We start from the raw sequence: 20,719 nt of genomic DNA, 5'->3' as shown, positions 1-20,719 counted from the left end.
ACGTTGCGTATTATATTTTATATTGATATAATTCTATTTTTGATAACCGCTCATAATTGATTGCGCCATTCAACGAGTCGATGAAAAATTCTACGGCCGCGTTTAAAATCCTTTGGTAGCTTTCAAGGCGTTGCTGGAACGCACCGTTCATTTATTCGCATCTCGTCCACGAAACGTCTCGGACGTAGAATTTCGAAGTAGCATTTCGAAACGGCGAGAGGACTCTGGAAATAATAACGACGATCGAGATACAAACTTATTAATAGAATAATAATATAAATGATAAGTCCAGTTTCTGTTTTAAGAAGAGGAACGATTAAATTAGCTTCTTAAGTGAGACACTCGTTTCTGAATCTATTCAATAGAATCGAAGAGGATTTAAAATGTTTAAAACTAGATAAATGTGCTACTCGTAACGATTTGGCTATCAATTGTTGTTAATACTGTATAATTATGAAATGAATTGCCTTTCACGAACGAACGTACGACATTCTCCGAATATTAAAGCAATTAATTATTAGCAGATTGCAGACTTCCATGCGAGATACCAATATTTACGTGGTCAAGTTTTAACGAACCCGATTTAAGTTTAACTTCTTTTTATAGACGATATTTAGACACGCATCGAATCTGCAATCTGATTAAGAATGTTTTGCATTTAAGTACGCGGTGGTGCATGATGCACATCTACCTACGGTCAGCGATGTACTTTTAATTATTATTGTACGTTGTATCGTCAGAACGATCGATCTCAGGTGCGTCCGAGGTTTATTCTAATCGATTAGTTAATTCTAGCAAATGCTCATTGTTTATACATAAAATACGGCCCATACACGTTGCAATTTATCGTAAATTTTTTATTCAGTTCAGCTCTGACGACCCTTTCTTTCTCATCGTAAATATAAACCGACGTTCTTGAAATTGCAGAAAATCGTTTGGTATCTAAGATGTTCATACGTGATTATTTATGTGAAATATACATCAGGCGAACATTGATATGATTGTTTAAAAATTTATCGGTGAACACGAAGTAACTTGAGAAGGAAAGGGTGAAAGGAAGTGAAAAAAAGAGCGCAAATATTCTATACGGGGATCTCCGTTTGGATGAATCGCAACGTATATGGAAACAGTCGTGAAACGTCGTGCCAATAACGAGGAAACAAAAAGAATGCGTGCCAAAATGCTAACGATCAACGGGAAGAGTGATAAGGACGCGAGGCTAGCGTTTTAAGGGATTACACGAAGAATAATCGAGAGACCGAGGGTCGCGGAGGCTCGACTAACGCTCGATCGCGTATTCTCATTTCACGTCACTGTTCCTTTGTTCGGATTCGTCGGATGAATAATAATANTAAACATTAATACAATCTAAATGTGATAATATATTTGCTATATTGAATTACGATGTAATTATTACATATTCTAATTATATACAATTGACGAAGCGCGAATCGTACGGGGGGGGGAAAGGAGCAATTTTAACAAGGTGTCCGTCTATGTCCGTGTGAATTTCAATGGCGTGTGCAGCGACAAGGTGATCGACGAGATCGGATTTCCTTTCTTTTTACGTAACAATCGGATGTATCGGTGCCGAGAGCTTATTGAGCGTCTACCATCTCGATCGACTTGAACAAGTACAAAGTACTCAAATAACTTATTTTTTGATTGACGATGAAACGGCGGAAACGAAAAAAGGAAGATGAACAAAAGAGGGACCGATCACGCGACGATAAAAAAAAAAAAAATGAGAATAACGCGGAACGGTGTAAATTAAACGTAACCGAATGCTCCGTTTCCTCGGATGCAAAGAGAACCACAATCGTCGGGGTTGCGAACCGGGAAGGATCGTCGTGTCACCTTTGCCTGCGTTTGCGTTCGATAGTCAGTACACACGGCAAATCTAACGTTCGGATTTACGATTTGCTTAACGAAATATAAATGAAACACAAAAAAAGACTTTTGCGCTCTACGCATATATATATTATATATAAATGTATGTGTACGTGTGTGGGTGTGCCTAAAGATTTTCTCTTCGGATCTATCTATTTCACTCTATATTTACCGTCTCTACTCGGCCTTCTGCTCTCTGTCGCGTGTTCCTAGTCCTCGAAACCAAACATGTTATTTTCTTTTCGTTCCTCTCTCCAGGAAGCGAGAAGAGAGTGGATCGCTTTTATTGATCCCCGACTGACGATCCGTCGTTCATTTACGTGATTTCTCATATTGAGAATTTTTCTAGCCTTTTAAAATCATAGCAAAATCTCGATGCCACGTGTTCGTATTGATATTTCGTTCTTAACAACAATATTCACGGATATATGGTTAATATAAGAAATTAAATCTGAACGAAGCACGACACAAGTAAGAGACTCATTCAATTAATAGATATCTCTTTTTATTTATGAATAAAACTCGTCAGTCGCGGATCAACTGCGTTGTTTAACAATTGTCTCTCTGTGTTCCGGTTGTACCTATAATATATAATATAAGTATATATTCCACCGATCGTTTCTCTTGACAGATGCAGTCGCGATGAAATCACGTGCGTGCACGGTGCGTCCTCGATTCTCGCAAGCGATCTCGTGCCCGGGTTCGCAAGAATACCAAGTTATTCGAGGAAAACGAGATATACATATTTTCAATGAGATATTTCTGTCCTTTGAACACGTTGGAAATGTTTCAATCAAGAATTCGTTCGCAAGTGTCAGCGCGACTTTTATTACCGTCGAATTGGCACAAGCTCAATCAGCACGTCCACGCGAAACGTTCTCGGGTCAATTATCAACTTGACGAACTCAAGATACCCCTTAGTCAGATCTAATGAAACGTTTAATAAATGGACATAGTGTACTCATTTAGTATCTCTGAACCTAAGTCGACATTAATTGGATATACTGTACTCATTTAATGTCTCTGACCTGAACCTAAGACATTTTCTTTTTATTTACAGGTATTTAAATTAATAGTTACACTTATGATTCTATTTTTTATGCTATCGACGAAACGTGAACGAGCCGGACAGGAATTCGTGGTTCGACGGTGCCTTCGTTCTGGTCAGCTCGTTCACAGCTCATTTATTCATTAAATCTATAAGTCTGCAGCTTCTCTCGTTTCAACTTTGACATTCACATTCTACTATGTAACGTATTTTGCAATCACGTTAATATCTCATTAGCCACAGAAGTCATAGTAAATGTACGTATTTTAATCGTTACGTAATTTTACATCTACACATTTTCATTCCCTGTTTTTCACAAACATCTCTCATTCTGTTTATCAAATAGTAATTGCATTCCCTCTGTATTTTATCAGCATTGAATTTGATTTATCTATCCATGTTTCTACATTGCAGTTAATAGATAAAGTTAGTTATTCGTGCACACGTTCTCATCACAAATCGTATACTGGTTTTAGTATAAATTTCATGTTTGATTTTATAGTTACGATACATAATTAATGTAAATTTAAGTACGGAAAAGATTCAGAAGCTCTCGTAAAGGGCCTACAGAAAAGACAACGAAGTTACGTAGAATTTTGCTAGGAGTTCGCGGATTTTAAGCGACCACGTACATACAACGACTTTTAAACACGATGGGCACGAGACGCTGGCTTCGTCGACGCGACTGATCGTTTTTTTCCATGCATCGTAAGCATAATAGGCGTGAAACCCAATTCGACCGAGAAGCGCAGCACGACTCCGATTCTTAACACCGTCCCAAAGATCGTTGACTATAACTTTAGATTAATTAAATTGAAAAACGGCCGTCGATGCGCTTCTCGACGATGAACGATGTTCCTCGTGGCTCGAAGCATTCGCTCAATCGAAAGAATCTCGTAATTCACAATCAAAGAATTTGCTTGCTACATTAAAACACACGTTTTACGGTTTGAAACGAGACAATTCGTTTTTACATTCCAGACTTGTTTCGTACATTTCATTTATTCATTTCTAACTGATATTCCTCAGTAATAATCTCTGTCTGGAAGAATAAAGTGTTTTTTCGTCAAACTATCGCCGTCTCAAGAAACGCGTCGGCACACACATTTCAAATATCAAGCTGACTGCGAAACGCTGCGCATCAGGAAATTTCAAGTATGTGCTGGCATCGGCGAATCTTACTTTCCACGAGGAATATTTTTATTTTTCGTTTCTTCAAATTTAGGATACGAACATGAAGGAACAGCGCGCGGTACAGGCGTGAATTTCGAAGTCCGTGCACGTACGTACGTCATTCGCTGACTCGCGCCTTCCGACGTACGTAACGATCGCACTTTTGAGGATACATTATGTAATTAAAAAAAAAAAAAAAAGTAAATGATTAAATTTGTCGTCGCCATTGTGATTTAAGGTAGTGGAATTGACCCGCAGTCAGCCGCTCAACCTGCAACACCGAACCGGTACGCGTATGGCCTTTATTTATATGTAATATGATACACGATCAAGTGGACAATTGATACGTCCGGCATACGGAAATTCGTCATTTGCTCCGTGCTAAGCACTTTACGATGGTACTGGTAAATAAAAACAATATTAGTAATTGTACGAAAGATGACGTGTTGTCATTAGCATGAATTACGAAGCGAGGCTCGTGTAAAATCAACGTCTTTCGCTGTTTCATTTTACGGTAGAATTTTTAATCGTGAATAAAAAAAAGAGAATGAGAGATGCCGGTCGGTGGTGCACTCGAGGGCTCTCGGGCCAGAACGTTTACCTGTTTGTATTGTCGGAGTCACTATTTGGCTTTGGCGTAATAAAGTCTTAATAAAGGTTTCATTAAAATATTCACACGTCTTTTTTTTTTTCAATCAATTTTACTAATGCTGAGGCAGTTCGCACAAAATAGTTCATAGAATTGTATGACGTATTTCATGTATTCGTATCTATCATATAGATAAAATAGAAAATGAATTGAAGAATATTAATTAGTAGGAATATCATAAATGAGTCAATATTTTCCTTACAGGAAAATATGAAGTTCAAGTATGAATAGATAACGCGAATGAATCTCTTTCAGTTTTATTTAGTTGTGACTTTTTTAAAAGCTATATGGAAATAATGATCTTATAAATGCATACATTCAACGATTTATTACTATCATACTCTTTAATTAGGATTTCTCTAAATGCAAAGCACTGTTCTCGTATCTCAACAGCATGCATTCGTTACTGAATACAGAAAATTGTTCTATCGAGCGATTAACGGAGATAATCAGTTTATTTGATTTCGATTATCTTAAGCTTAGCCAGATTATTAACGAACATGTGAATGATTACGATCGTGTTCGAAGCAGAACTGTTCTCTCTCTACTGTTGGTGTATACAACAGGGTTTGATTATGCTTGATAAAAATTGTCGACTAGCTGGTGGGGGATGTCAATTGTATGACTCATTTAATAGCCCTTATGATCAGCCGGGCGCTCTGAATTTTCGTATAACAAAATATATAAGAGAAGCCAAGAGAAAAACATTCAATTATTTTTTATCGCGCGTGTTTAAATAAAAAAAAGTAATTACCTTCCTTTTATATAAAGTTTGTATATGATTTCTTATGAATATAAAGGAATTATAATTATGGAAAAGTATTTCTGGTTTAACTTATTTTTTATAATTCTTCCAAATTGAATTAATAAAACATCTAAGTCTGAAACTTGTTATATGACTTAATGGCATCTACTGAATTACTACGTTTAGTGTATCATACATATAAGTATTGTATCTATACGTGGATATCTGGGGTACGAACTCCAACGGAGTAGGGGAGTCGGGTATCGAGAGAGGCGAATGCGACGGTAGTAGGGACGGGTAGAACGAGCGAGAACGATAGCTCGCGTCTCGCGTAGGCGTAAGCTTCGAAACAGAAGGTTAGTGCGGTCGGTACCAGCAGCGGTGCCGAAGCATTCAGGTGAATGTGTTTTTGTTCTTTTATCTTATCGCGATTGATCCTATCATTGTATAAATAGAGAAAAGCAATGTCGATTGTCTTTCGTGGTGCAATCCGCGACTCCGATTGGAATTGGTGGCCAGAACGGTGAACGAGAGATGTGGAAGAACGTCGGAGAGAAAGGAGAGGAGCTGGATCGTAAAGTGTGAGATTCGCTGCCGCGTGTGCGCGCGTTCAACGTCGACTCGCTCGTCAGTGTTCGTCTCTGTTCGCGTGCGTGTATCCAATTTATTTAAGTGTTGGAGCGCGCGTGTGTGTGTGCAAGGGCAGTGTGCACCTTTTCGAAAGTGGAGGGACGAGAGGAGGCGCGGAGTGAGATCATGACAGTGGCAACGACCATCGATCAGGATCAGATGGGTCTATGACCCCAGCTGGCATCGGACGATTTCATTTCTACTGAAAACGGCGTTCTCCGGAATCGAACCGCGTCCTACACGCTCGAATCGTCCCGGAATCGATACGTACAATTGGATGCGTTTCAAAGTGAGTCGCGCGTTCATCGTTCTATCCTCGGCGATCTACGATTTCTAAATTAAATTCTTAACTCCGATCGGCGAAAGTCCGATCAACAGGTAGATTCGCTCGTGTGACAATCGCGGAGTCTTCAGATGACAAATAACTTGACACGAAGCATTGACCTTTTAAAGAATATACATGCGAGATAACGGAGACCGTGCTCGGCACGAAACGGTAACCTTGCCACGTGATAATCGAAAAAATAAATACCAGTCGAGCAACTTGCTTGCATATGTAGAAACAGGTAGATTTTTTTTTATAAATTCATGGTGAATAGCATCATGGAAAGGTAGAAGACTCGGCAAATTCGAGTCCCTAAACTCGACGAAATATCTCGTTAAATTATTTTATTAAATTATCACTTTATACTAATAATGTAGTAATTAAAAATTAATAAAATGTAGTAAGTAAAAAGAAATAAGCTTTGGAAAGTCATGAATTCATCAAATACGATCAATGAATTAAGTCAACTTTCTTTCTATTATAATTTTTTAATAGATTCATGGTAAAAGAAGCGATACTGTTCGAAGCGTAAACAATAATTTTCACGTCAACGTACTATTACACGTTACGTTGGATCTGTAAACGACACGAGAGCCCGTTGATATTTTGAAAAATATTTGCCACCGTATGAACGATTGCCAAGTGTGCCAGCCGGTTGATTGAAGTACGTAATAGGAGCTCCTTTATTATTGACTTGTACGCGTTGCGTGTATTTTTGCATGTACATATGTACACTCGTGGTGAGCCTTTCGATGAACGCTACCAAGATGGTGTTATCTAAAATGCTCTCGATCAACATTAATATTCGGATGAAAGAAACCATTGTGCGTCAAATCATTTGTCACTATCGCATTATAAATTCAAATGTTAATAATTACTACGCGATCGCAAGGTGAAACAGCCAAGTCAGAATTGAAAAAGATTTTACACGAAGGAAAATCAGTTCTACTTGTCAAAAAAAGCACTCGGAAATATCTAAATCTTTATTTTATACAACGCAGTCGAATTAACAATGGATATCACTCTGAAAATGTGGAACACCAGAGAAATGAATTTTTTATCCTTAAACTGATTCCTTCGATCGCGACGATTTTAGCGAACGAGTACATATTTGGTTATTATGAACGATAGCAGAAAGGAAGTTCCGGGCGTCTGGAGGATAACGAGGGAACGCTTATTATTTGCAGCGCGGGGCTATCAGTTAATTTTAGAAACACCGATGGTTCTGCTGTCGCAGCTCTGTATGATTCACGTTACGAGGCTGAGGGAACAACGAATCCCGCTCTTCTTTGTTTAACGGCGAGAAAAAACATGGAACTCCGCGCTCCGCTCCGGCCGATGCGAGCCCTGGATCGGAACCGAGAAAGCATGGAAACGTGAACGTGACGTAGCCGTCGGTTAGTGCAAAAACCGGAAACACGATGCATGCTGTATCGGATTTCGCAACAGTGACTCACTGTACAAAACGTCGTTGATCATTCATTACTTTTTTCACCGCGTCTCATTAATTATATACACTCTAGTTCTAGATTAGGCATCAATCATGCATTGAACGTAATCAGAATTTCTTATGATCGATGCTTCTGAAGGAATTTTAAATCGTTCTCTAGTAAATGCACATGTGCTCGTTTCATTCAATTGTCGAGTATGAATCATTGTTCCTTTAAAATAAATGTACTACCGCGAAAATTATAATGGGTTTAATTGTCTGCTGTAATTGTTGGCCACCTGATAAATGACTGATCTTCCTATGTAGATACGTTAGAATTGCAGAACCAGTTCTATGCTGATAGGCATTTTGTTATTTCTATTAAACTTAATATTATTAAAAATACTATTAAATTTAATAACAAACAAAGAATTTGAATTGATCAGTTTTTGGAACTACTGAACTGTTAACAATGTAAAGTAAACTAGCGAAAAGAGGCGAAATTATTAATAATTATGTATGAAATTTAATCGGGCGCGTATTTTCAAACTCCAGATGAGAGACGTTCGCGTAAGCTGATAATCAAGATCAATCGAAATTATAAAGCATGATTTGTCCCGAGCGCTCAATGCTAATCACGTGACTCGGAAGCGGTGATTCAACCGTGCAGAAGTGCTTCGCGCTGAGCTGTCTTTATTATCTGAGTAGCTACCTATCGCTGGTAGAATGCACGGAGTGAACGTTGATAGTTGTTCGAGTCAGTGTTCCAGACCTCGCCGGGATTACGAGAATGAGGAATCGTCTTTGGAACTTGCGACGTACGCTCCATTGATTATATTATTATCGTTTTCTACAATTGTGCGTTTGTTCATGATTTTATCTCGAGGCCTCGACTACGCAGTCACATTGTCACATTCCGACGAGCGTTTCGAACGCAACATCACGTCAACCGCAACGTTTTTACACACCTCGTTTGCTTCTCGTTTACCCACTAACAATTTCCATTCACTCTTCAATTATCAACTGCATGAAGAATTTTTTTTTTAAATATTTTCTATTCGCATTTGTGTCGGTGCGACATGAGAACAGATGCCAGGCTCGCACACGCGTGTTGCAAGATCGAGAATAAATTCTGTTTGTTTGATAAGTACAGCGCACTTTCACTGCTCCGTGATGGTACATACAACCACTGTACTTTACTAAGTAATGAAACGTTCTTTCAACCAGAATTTTATTTTCTATTTATGTTAGATTTTCTTGCTGCACGTGGCTCATTTTATATCTCGACTTTTGTCTGACACAGTTTACCTAATATTCGAATAGTAGACTATAACGCTTTCGTCGTCATGCGTATAATCCGAACGTTCATTATTTTTTTTACTCACTCTTACTTAACTTAACACAGAACGTTACTGAATTCATATACTCACCGTAACGACGATATCTGAAGTGAGCCTATTCGAAAGTAAACGCGTAAACGGTGTCAATTTAAGGGGACCGAAGTATGTGGCGCAGATCCTACGGTCCTGGACCCTTCGGTTAAAATCGAGCGGCGAGACAGAGAAGTGGCCATTCGAAATGGAGGAGAAACCGATACCAAAACCTAGATCGGTGCTGCCCGAGCGTCCGGTACCAGCGCCGAGGAGATTGCCCCCGTCGTTACCAGCTTCCCGGTACAGCACTCACAGCACTCATAGCACTCAGAGCACGCAGAGCGATTCCAGTCAATCAGATAGAAGCGACGATGCGAAATCGGAAACGCGCGGCACGAACATCGAATTCTTCCGCAGCCTGAGCGCCAGTTCTCGTCAGCTGAAGGACGAGATCTCGGAGAAGATGACGATGAAAGGTCGATCGGTGATCTCGAGCACGAGAAACGCTAGCATAAGATTGGAACAATCGGTGAAGAACCTACTTACGCGGCGACTGTCCGTCTTGAATCAGGACGACCTTATACGAAACAATACGGGCGTTGATAAGAAGTTGAAGGATCCGGTGGAAGACGAGAGATGCGCGTCGATGCCGGCCGATGATATTTTCAGTAGCATCTCGTTTTACAGTCCTCTGAACAGCAATCTGAGGAGCGTCAGAAACGAGGAGGACCTTTCCGGGGCTCGTCATAGCCCGCCACCTCCCGCGTATCCTCCGCCCCCGCATCCTGACGAATCTATCTACGACGAATTGCAGTCCGTCACGTCTGGCAGCAGTCGATACGACACGATCAGTTCGACCATCTCTGACAAAGTCGAGAGGGATTTCCCCGAGGGGTTCGATCTCCTCAATTTCGCGCTCAGTCAGGTGAGAAAAGACACATTTAGTCTGTTTGAAAATCTTATATGAAATTTAATCGGGCGCGTATTTTCAAACTCCAGATGAGAGACGTTCGCGTAAGCTGATAATCAAGATCAATCGAAATTATAAAGCATGATTTGTCCCGAGCGCTCAATGCTAATCACGTGACTCGGAAGCGGTGATTCAACCGTGCAGAAGTGCTTCGCGCTGAGCTGTCTTTATTATCTGAGTAGCTACCTATCGCTGGTAGAATGCACGGAGTGAACGTTGATAGTTGTTCGAGTCAGTGTTCCAGACCTCGCCGGGATTACGAGAATGAGGAATCGTCTTTGGAACTTGCGACGTACGCTCCATTGATTATATTATTATCGTTTTCTACAATTGTGCGTTTGTTCATGATTTTATCTCGAGGCCTCGACTACGCAGTCACATTGTCACATTCCGACGAGCGTTTCGAACGCAACATCACGTCAACCGCAACGTTTTTACACACCTCGTTTGCTTCTCGTTTACCCACTAACAATTTCCATTCACTCTTCAATTATCAACTGCATGAAGAATTTTTTTTTTAAATATTTTCTATTCGCATTTGTGTCGGTGCGACATGAGAACAGATGCCAGGCTCGCACACGCGTGTTGCAAGATCGAGAATAAATTCTGTTTGTTTGATAAGTACAGCGCACTTTCACTGCTCCGTGATGGTACATACAACCACTGTACTTTACTAAGTAATGAAACGTTCTTTCAACCAGAATTTTATTTTCTATTTATGTTAGATTTTCTTGCTGCACGTGGCTCATTTTATATCTCGACTTTTGTCTGACACAGTTTACCTAATATTCGAATAGTAGACTATAACGCTTTCGTCGTCATGCGTATAATCCGAACGTTCATTATTTTTTTTACTCACTCTTACTTAACTTAACACAGAACGTTACTGAATTCATATACTCACCGTAACGACGATATCTGAAGTGAGCCTATTCGAAAGTAAACGCGTAAACGGTGTCAATTTAAGGGGACCGAAGTATGTGGCGCAGATCCTACGGTCCTGGACCCTTCGGTTAAAATCGAGCGGCGAGACAGAGAAGTGGCCATTCGAAATGGAGGAGAAACCGATACCAAAACCTAGATCGGTGCTGCCCGAGCGTCCGGTACCAGCGCCGAGGAGATTGCCCCCGTCGTTACCAGCTTCCCGGTACAGCACTCACAGCACTCATAGCACTCAGAGCACGCAGAGCGATTCCAGTCAATCAGATAGAAGCGACGATGCGAAATCGGAAACGCGCGGCACGAACATCGAATTCTTCCGCAGCCTGAGCGCCAGTTCTCGTCAGCTGAAGGACGAGATCTCGGAGAAGATGACGATGAAAGGTCGATCGGTGATCTCGAGCACGAGAAACGCTAGCATAAGATTGGAACAATCGGTGAAGAACCTACTTACGCGGCGACTGTCCGTCTTGAATCAGGACGACCTTATACGAAACAATACGGGCGTTGATAAGAAGTTGAAGGATCCGGTGGAAGACGAGAGATGCGCGTCGATGCCGGCCGATGATATTTTCAGTAGCATCTCGTTTTACAGTCCTCTGAACAGCAATCTGAGGAGCGTCAGAAACGAGGAGGACCTTTCCGGGGCTCGTCATAGCCCGCCACCTCCCGCGTATCCTCCGCCCCCGCATCCTGACGAATCTATCTACGACGAATTGCAGTCCGTCACGTCTGGCAGCAGTCGATACGACACGATCAGTTCGACCATCTCTGACAAAGTCGAGAGGGATTTCCCCGAGGGGTTCGATCTCCTCAATTTCGCGCTCAGTCAGGTGAGAAAAGACACATTTAGTCTGTTTGAAAATCTTTTATTCGTGAACGAAATCTATTCGTGAAATTCAATTCTTCGATGAGATTTAAAATTACATTTCTCACTCGTATTTCGTGCTAAAATCGTAAAACGAGCTCGAAATAATCGACGGTAAAATTCTGTCAACGCGTTAGATGAGAGTAAGAAAATCGTAACTAACATTTCGCTAGGTAATGGAATACAGGAAAAAAATTTGTAATCGGAAACCCCCGACCGTTTCTTGTTAGAGCAACGATTCCGACCAGAGCTTAAATCTCTCGGACGTTAACGTGAGTTTACCGCATGACAAATCGGATAACGTGAAGAGATTATCCAGATCCGATTCTTGGACTTTCTACGACGCAACGCCAGTAGGGAGATCCGAAGGGGTCGACGAGCTCGACAGGATATCGAGCACGGAGGAGGACATCCTGGAGATGGCTATTCTCGAACAAACGTCGACGGCGTCCAACGAGAGCCAAGCATCGATTCAGAACTCTTTGTACGAGAACCTTTCGCCCAAAAAGGAACAAGAGGAAAAGGAAGCGACGTCGAATAATTCAGAGACCAGGCAACAGACCAGCAGATCCTTGCTGATCGAATTCGATCCGTTCGTGAGAATCTCCGACGAGAACGTGTACAGCAATTTCGAAAATAATGATCTGATGTTATTGGAAGCTTTATTGGCCACGAACGACTCGCCGAGCAGTTCCAGGCGTGTCCCGAGCTCACCGAGCAGTTCTAGGAACATCCTGGACTTCCAGGAAATGGCTGATAACGAGTTGGACGACGTGGACGAGGAGGACGAAGAGCCGGTCTCGTCAATGCCGCCGGAACCACCCAAGAGATTTGATTCTTTACCCAAGAATGAGTACGACGGAGTCTCGGAAACCTCTTCACAAACTGATAAGGGCGCTGCGACGAAGAATCCTGCTCTGCTACCGAAACTGGCTCATCTAGTGACGAGAAGACAACCAGCTGTTCCGCCTAGGAAGTCGATGATAAAAGGCAATGAGACACCACCTCAGCCTTCTTCTTCCGCCAAGACCAATGACGATGCAGGTACTTTTATTTTTGTCATATTATTTCAGATATTCTGAGAAACGTAGCTGAAGAGGATGAATAAAAGAAGTTATGAAAAACGAGACACAATATTTCAAAATTTCATTTTTCATACAGAATCTCCTCCGTCTAATAGTAAAGTGTATATCGCATCGTGTGCGTTCTAGCATCGAGTACTTCGAGCAATGCGACGACGACGAACGCCGACGAATCTGCGGACGCTTCTGGCGTGAAAGTCACAGAGGAACAGCACAGACGGGTGGGCATGATGCAGAAATTAAGAAAATTGAGGCACGAGTCCAGCGGGCACGGGATCAGGCCGAACGTGATGAGTTTCGTGAAGAGCGGTAGTAAACTGTTGTCCAGAAATCGTGACCACGGCGGTGGCAGTGCTACGAATACCGCGAAATCGACGAAACTGGAAAGGCCGAAGGCGAACGTCCTGCAGAAAGTCGCGACGTATCGAGGTGTCGTTTACAGAACGGGTGTAGGCATAGAAAGGGCGAAGGACCTGGTGCCGAGGACGGCGCTCTTAGCCGACGGAAAGCTCTCGCTTTACGCCGATAAGAGCATGTCTACTCTGAAGGAGGTCGTTCACCTCGACACAATATACAGCATTCATCTTTTGCAAGACGTCAAGTGAGTCACATTTTTAATCGCTAAAAACAGATCCAACGAAATATATACGTGGCCAATTGTAAACCGCGATCAATATTTCTATTTTCAATTATTATCTTGAAATGACGTAAAATGTTTGACGAAGAATCGTGTCATCTTCTATCAATATTTTCGTTTCGTATACACTTATCAGTAGATCGCGGGTTTCGCGTATTAACAAGAAAGTCTTACTAAAAATCGAATAGAAATAATAATAATAACATAATTATGGAAACGGAGAAAGTTAACATTTATTGACGAAGCGCATGGTAGGAAAAATTTGCATACGGCGAGGTCGTATAGTGAACCGCTGAGGAATCACAAAAGCGATTTAAAATGTTCAGGATTGTTGATGGAGATACAGTACATTGCATAGCAATTAGCTGCGAGGGAAGGCCGAGCGTTCACGTGTTTTATGCGAAGGGAATCGCGGAACGAAGGATTTGGGCCCAGAGGATACTGGAAGCCATTACCACGATCTTTCCCACGAAGTACACGGCTGAACTAACGAGAGCAGGATGGGCTTACTTAAAGGTACGGATAATAAGTAACATATCGTACGTGAGATCTTTCAAATTTAACTTCTAATTCCCTTTCGTTCACATGCCCGCTATTAGGAATGTACATACGTGCACTGCATATTTTAATGACGAAAGGTATGTGGATTTTCGAAAATGTATACTTCGATCTTTTCACGATTGTCTAGACCACGTTTATGGAGAAATGTTAATGAACAGCAGTGGTAAAAAATATTATTTATTGCTCACTTTCCATATTTTCTAAGATGACAGTACTTCGAAACGTTTGCGTTCAATTTGTCATCTGCCAGTAGTACATTTGGAGAAAACCACTTTCTAATGATCTAGCATACATACTTTCTCTCATAGAATTCTATTGGTCCATAGAAAGATGTTATTTAAAACATTTATATTGTTTAAAGTTCGTTAGATTTTGATTTCACATTTTTCTTCTAGTAAAGTGTATATCGCATCGTGTGCGTTCTAGCATCGAGTACTTCGAGCAATGCGACGACGACGAACGCCGACGAATCTGCGGACGCTTCTGGCGTGAAAGTCACAGAGGAACAGCACAGACGGGTGGGCATGATGCAGAAATTAAGAAAATTGAGGCACGAGTCCAGCGGGCACGGGATCAGGCCGAACGTGATGAGTTTCGTGAAGAGCGGTAGTAAACTGTTGTCCAGAAATCGTGACCACGGCGGTGGCAGTGCTACGAATACCGCGAAATCGACGAAACTGGAAAGGCCGAAGGCGAACGTCCTGCAGAAAGTCGCGACGTATCGAGGTGTCGTTTACAGAACGGGTGTAGGCATAGAAAGGGCGAAGGACCTGGTGCCGAGGACGGCGCTCTTAGCCGACGGAAAGCTCTCGCTTTACGCCGATAAGAGCATGTCTACTCTGAAGGAGGTCGTTCACCTCGACACAATATACAGCATTCATCTTTTGCAAGACGTCAAGTGAGTCACATTTTTAATCGCTAAAAACAGATCCAACGAAATATATACGTGGCCAATTGTAAACCGCGATCAATATTTCTATTTTCAATTATTATCTTGAAATGACGTAAAATGTTTGACGAAGAATCGTGTCATCTTCTATCAATATTTTCGTTTCGTATACACTTATCAGTAGATCGCGGGTTTCGCGTATTAACAAGAAAGTCTTACTAAAAATCGAATAGAAATAATAATAATAACATAATTATGGAAACGGAGAAAGTTAACATTTATTGACGAAGCGCATGGTAGGAAAAATTTGCATACGGCGAGGTCGTATAGTGAACCGCTGAGGAATCACAAAAGCGATTTAAAATGTTCAGGATTGTTGATGGAGATACAGTACATTGCATAGCAATTAGCTGCGAGGGAAGGCCGAGCGTTCACGTGTTTTATGCGAAGGGAATCGCGGAACGAAGGATTTGGGCCCAGAGGATACTGGAAGCCATTACCACGATCTTTCCCACGAAGTACACGGCTGAACTAACGAGAGCAGGATGGGCTTACTTAAAGGTACGGATAATAAGTAACATATCGTACGTGAGATCTTTCAAATTTAACTTCTAATTCCCTTTCGTTCACATGCCCGCTATTAGGAATGTACATACGTGCACTGCATATTTTAATGACGAAAGGTATGTGGATTTTCGAAAATGTATACTTCGATCTTTTCACGATTGTCTAGACCACGTTTATGGAGAAATGTTAATGAACAGCAGTGGTAAAAAATATTATTTATTGCTCACTTTCCATATTTTCTAAGATGACAGTACTTCGAAACGTTTGCGTTCAATTTGTCATCTGCCAGTAGTACATTTGGAGAAAACCACTTTCTAATGATCTAGCATACATACTTTCTCTCATAGAATTCTATTGGTCCATAGAAAGATGTTATTTAAAACATTTATATTGTTTAAAGTTCGTTAGATTTTGATTTCACATTTTTCTTCTGTTTTAATTCTTGAATACTGGACTATGTAATTTTATTTTAGATAACGCGCTACGTTTGATGAAATGATTAGCTGTACTGTAAATGAAATAAATCCGTGTTTTAGGAAGGCGTAACTGGCTCGTGGTTTCCTGCTTGGGTTCTCCTTTGTCAACGAACATTAATCTACACGAAATCACTGGATTCCAACACAACCACTGTTGAAGTTGACCTCCGAAAAGCTCGATGCATCGGTAAGTTTTTCAATTAACGAAAAATCTATGTTCTCTCATCGTATTTACTAAAAAATTTCATAATCGTCTAAACAGTATTGAAACGAATTACAACTAAAATAATCTTCCAATTTATCGTACCTACAGGCAACGTAATGAGTCATTTTATTAACAGCTGCAATATGCATCGCACACATGGTACCATTTCACCACAGTGTTCGAGGAAGTTAAATAAACATAAATACTACGCAATTACAGTCGCTTTTATCTTTTATCAGTAATATGCATTTATTATTGCTTTTATCTACCGACTCAAATACATGTACGCTTCACGCTAACAGTAAAATAATTCCTAGAGGAGAAACACAGAAAGTCATACAGTTACTACGAATAGTACATAATTCAATCGACGTTCTAAGACAGACGATCCTATATACATGATGGATCGTATCCAATGGAGACTTCAAATTATTTTTATCGTTGACCTACTTGCTCACGCGACCGATCAGGGAACACATTTTTTAACTGCTCGTACAACATCGTCTGCCGGCAGCGACGTACATTTCGTATGACCTACTAACACGATGAAATAGATATAAAAATGCAGCTGTTGTCACAACGAATGTTTCGAATGCATAAACAATTTTCTACCGGTATCAACGTCATTCCGTCGTAAAACAAAACTGTCCATGCTTATATTTATTTATCAGTCATACAGTTTCGAACATTTTGCTATTATAGTTCTACGGGAACAGGAAGGACCAAATTCTGATGCCGGCTCGGTTCCTGTAGTAGTCGTCGACGCAGGTGGTACCGGTGCCTTACATATGACTGCGCCAGGAACTCACGAAGGATCCGCGTGGAGGCACGCGCTTTATCAAGCTGCTACTACTTGTGGTCCAGCTTTGGAGCAGCAGCAACTCACGCAGGACAATGTCCCAGTCATTCTTGAGAAATGTATCAACTTTATTTACCGTCATGGTAAAATCTCCTACTGACATTCATCGAATTGTCATTCAGTCTTCCTTACTATGGGTCTTCATTAAATGATCGTGAAGATACTTAATTCAGGGTTTAAATATCATTTTTAATGTCTTTCTGCTTAAAAATAATTGGAACCTTTTGCCTGTCAACAAATGCTAATTTCACTGGGGTTTTTTTTTTATCAGCGTATACATTTTAGTAGACGAGAACAGATTCATTCAAATGTTTATTAACTCGAATGTACGCAACTTTGAAGGTATTATGTCGGAGGGCATTTATCGGCAGAATGGTTCCAACAGCGCAGTGGTTAAATTGTTGAAGGCATTTCGTCACGACGCATGGGCAACGCAAATTACGAGGAGCGCGTACACGGAACACGATGTAGCTACCGTTCTCAGAAGGTTTCTCCGTGATTTACCGAATCCATTGTTCCCCTCGAACATTCACGATCGGCTTTGTTTCACCTCAGGTAAGAAACGCTCATTGTCCTTGGCCGTTTGCGTGTGGTCTTACTACTTTTGCATGACCGTTTTGACAATGAAATTGGCGAGTGGAAACGTGACGAAATTCAATTACGTAGAACTTCGGAAATTAAATATGTCAATCATTTTTACTTTCAATTGTAAAACTATTTTTACTTCAGTTAACATATTTCACGTCTCGTTGTACTCCGTTCTACTGTCCGATGAAAGTGAAATGTCTGTTTGAAACGACGACGTGCCAATAAATCGTTCCTTGCACTCGGCCATCGCTTGCATACATAATTATAAGAAGAATGTCAAGCTGGTTCGCGTGTTTGCACCCACGCATACTTTCTCACGTTGCAACCGGTTTCAACAGGAACTATAATATCGAATTTCCGGTATCATTACTTACGGATTTATCGTCTTTAATATTTTAATATACACAATTTTAATTCATCTAAAATATTATTTTAATAGTTCTGGAATAAACGTTGGATTGTTAAATAATTGCATACGATGATTTTTTCGATCTGTTACACGCGGCTGGAAGCTGCACGCGACTCGCGTATTTCAATGAATCATTCTTTTTTCATAGCGATGTGTCAAGTGTCAAGTTGCTGAGTGAAAGTAACTTTAGATAAGGCTTTTAAAACAAATTACCGCGGAGAGATTACTAAAGAGTGGCAGCCTTATAAGACTTTTTTTTTTGCCAAGCGAGAAATACTTCAGACAAAAATTATAGCTTCAGTTGCCAGATAGAAGATAGGTCCTATGCGATTATATGTACTTATTCATAAAAATAACAGGATTTTCAACTTGCGTGTTTTAGAAAATGTGCACGAGAATGAGCGTGTCGCGGCATATAGAAAATTGTTGTCCACGTTAACGCCAGTAGCGGCGGCAACGCTCAGGAGGATTCTTGCTCACCTTCACTGTCTGAGTCAGCAGAGTTCCAGGAACCTTATGACTGGTGAGAATCTTTCAGCGATATGGGGACCGACGTTGATGCACGCTGGCGAGAATAGTATCGATGAATGGAACCGGGCCGAGACGAAAGTGATTGGTGACCTCATCAAGCTTTATCCGAAACTGTATCAACTGACCGCCGCGGACTTGGAGAAAGAGGCGAGAATCTTGGAGGTTCTCGAAAAGTATCACGTCTCGAACAATGGCCTGCGTGGAGCGCCTTCGGGTGACCTCAAGATCTGGATCTACATTTTCTCCAGGGACGGGGAATGCGTCAACGTGACCGTAAGGATTCCTTTTCATTATTTAACAAGTGTGATTTCAATAGATGTTAACTCGTTTGAAAAATGTTTTTAAGATCGGGCCGCATAAGACTGCGTTCGACGTATGCGTGGAATTGACCGAGAGGACGAACACGCCAGCTCACGAGCTATGCCTGGAAGAATATACTTTGGCTGGTGCGTTGGAACGGCCGTTGCATCACAAAGAGCGGGTCCTCGAAGCAGTTGCGAGGTGGGGATACTGGGATCCTGAGGATAGAAAGGACAACGTCCTCATACTTAAAAGGGATCGAGTGTACAAGGAGATTTCACCTCTGGTAAATACAATGAAATTACACAGCGCTGACAATGGGTTATATAAATAGGCTGACATGTTTTAATAACTGTTTCGACTACTAATTTCATTTTTATTATTGTTCCTTTGTTCTCGTTTTAGATAAAACCACCGATGACCGTGTCCGGTGAACTTAAATTTGCTGACACTAAGTCGAAAAATTTTAAGAACTACCTCTTCGAATTTAGTCAGGCAAAACTGTATTGCTATAAAGACAGAGTTTGCGCGAATGTATTGTTCGAATGGAAAGTGGAGGATATTATCTGGTATTTAGGTCACGAGCCAAAACGAAATCCTCAAACAGGGTAAATACTTTATGATGTTTAAACGTTCTTCAGCTAAGGTCAATTTTTTATATAGTATTTTTTGCTTTGTTAATTGCAGGTGGTCGATCACATTTATAGCAAAAAATAAAAAGCCAACTAGGTAATTATTAACGGTAACTAGATAAAGAAAGATAGTCGCGATGTCAAAAATTATTTTTAAATACTTGGTCTCAGGTGTAAGGAAAGCCCGTTCTTTGGAAACACTATAGCTGGATCGTTGAAAGAAGAACAATTAAAATGGGTAGCAGCGATGGTCTTCGGAGAATATCAGTTAAACGTCAGACCTCCTTCGGTTAATCTGATGGACCCATAAACGATTAACTTATTTATTATAGTGCCCGAATAGTACACAATGCAATTGCTCCGACTTTTCCAATACTTTAGTACTTTAACAAAAATTACATGTATTATATGTTATATTTTTTTATTGTTCATTTAGAGCCCGTACTTGCCTCTCTCCCGCGTAACGATACGACAAATAAACGAATACATGTAGTACTCATGTTCCAATATTCTGGAGATGCAAATCTCAGCCGACGAACTAACTTAACAAAGGTATCGTTATATTTAGACTGCGGATTTGATGCATTCATGGGGAAACTGAATCTGCTGAAGTTACGAAATTATTCAATATATCGCATAATATTTACATAGTTCGGTATATTGCATAAGTGATGAGATAAGTGCATTCATCTGAAATACATTTGTTAAACGTGTCACTTTCCATACAAATCCGCAGCCTGATTTATATTGTACGTACTATTGTATATTTAGACAGAACTTTATAAATAAAATAATTTTGTACCTACATAGTATGTTAATCTAACGAATCAACTGAAAATGTAAAAAATGGACATCTTCGCGTTTAAGTAAATACGCGAAATAAACATCTATGAAATTAAAAGTCTATGCGTCTTTTTATTCTTCTACTCCCGAAGCTCCTCATT

The 20,719-nt window shown here is 40.6% G+C and overlaps 1 protein-coding gene across 1 annotated transcript; it reads left to right on the top strand.

Annotated features, from left to right (window-relative positions):
• Positions 1–10,254: 10,254 nt before the first annotated feature.
• RhoGAP15B (RhoGAP_ARAP and RA_ARAPs domain-containing protein RhoGAP15B) lies at positions 10,255–20,679 on the top strand. The gene is made up of 13 exons (XM_026816151.1): positions 10,255–10,524; positions 11,200–12,004; positions 12,270–13,083; positions 13,251–13,722; positions 14,085–14,274; positions 16,312–16,438; positions 17,159–17,398; positions 17,658–17,870; positions 18,695–19,116; positions 19,190–19,429; positions 19,549–19,751; positions 19,831–19,872; positions 19,947–20,679. Exons 1-13 carry the CDS (start codon positions 10,433–10,435, stop codon positions 20,083–20,085), a joined length of 3,999 nt encoding a protein of 1,332 aa, XP_026671952.1. The 5' UTR covers positions 10,255–10,432; the 3' UTR covers positions 20,086–20,679.
• The last annotated feature ends 40 nt before the right edge of the window (positions 20,680–20,719 follow it).

Source organism: Ceratina calcarata, unplaced genomic scaffold (assembly GCF_001652005.2).
Source record: "Ceratina calcarata isolate Rehan_Ccalc_2016 unplaced genomic scaffold, ASM165200v1 scaffold493.2, whole genome shotgun sequence".
Taxonomy (NCBI): Eukaryota; Metazoa; Arthropoda; class Insecta; order Hymenoptera; family Apidae; genus Ceratina; species Ceratina calcarata.
This window is presented reverse-complemented; position numbering and strand designations above follow the sequence as displayed.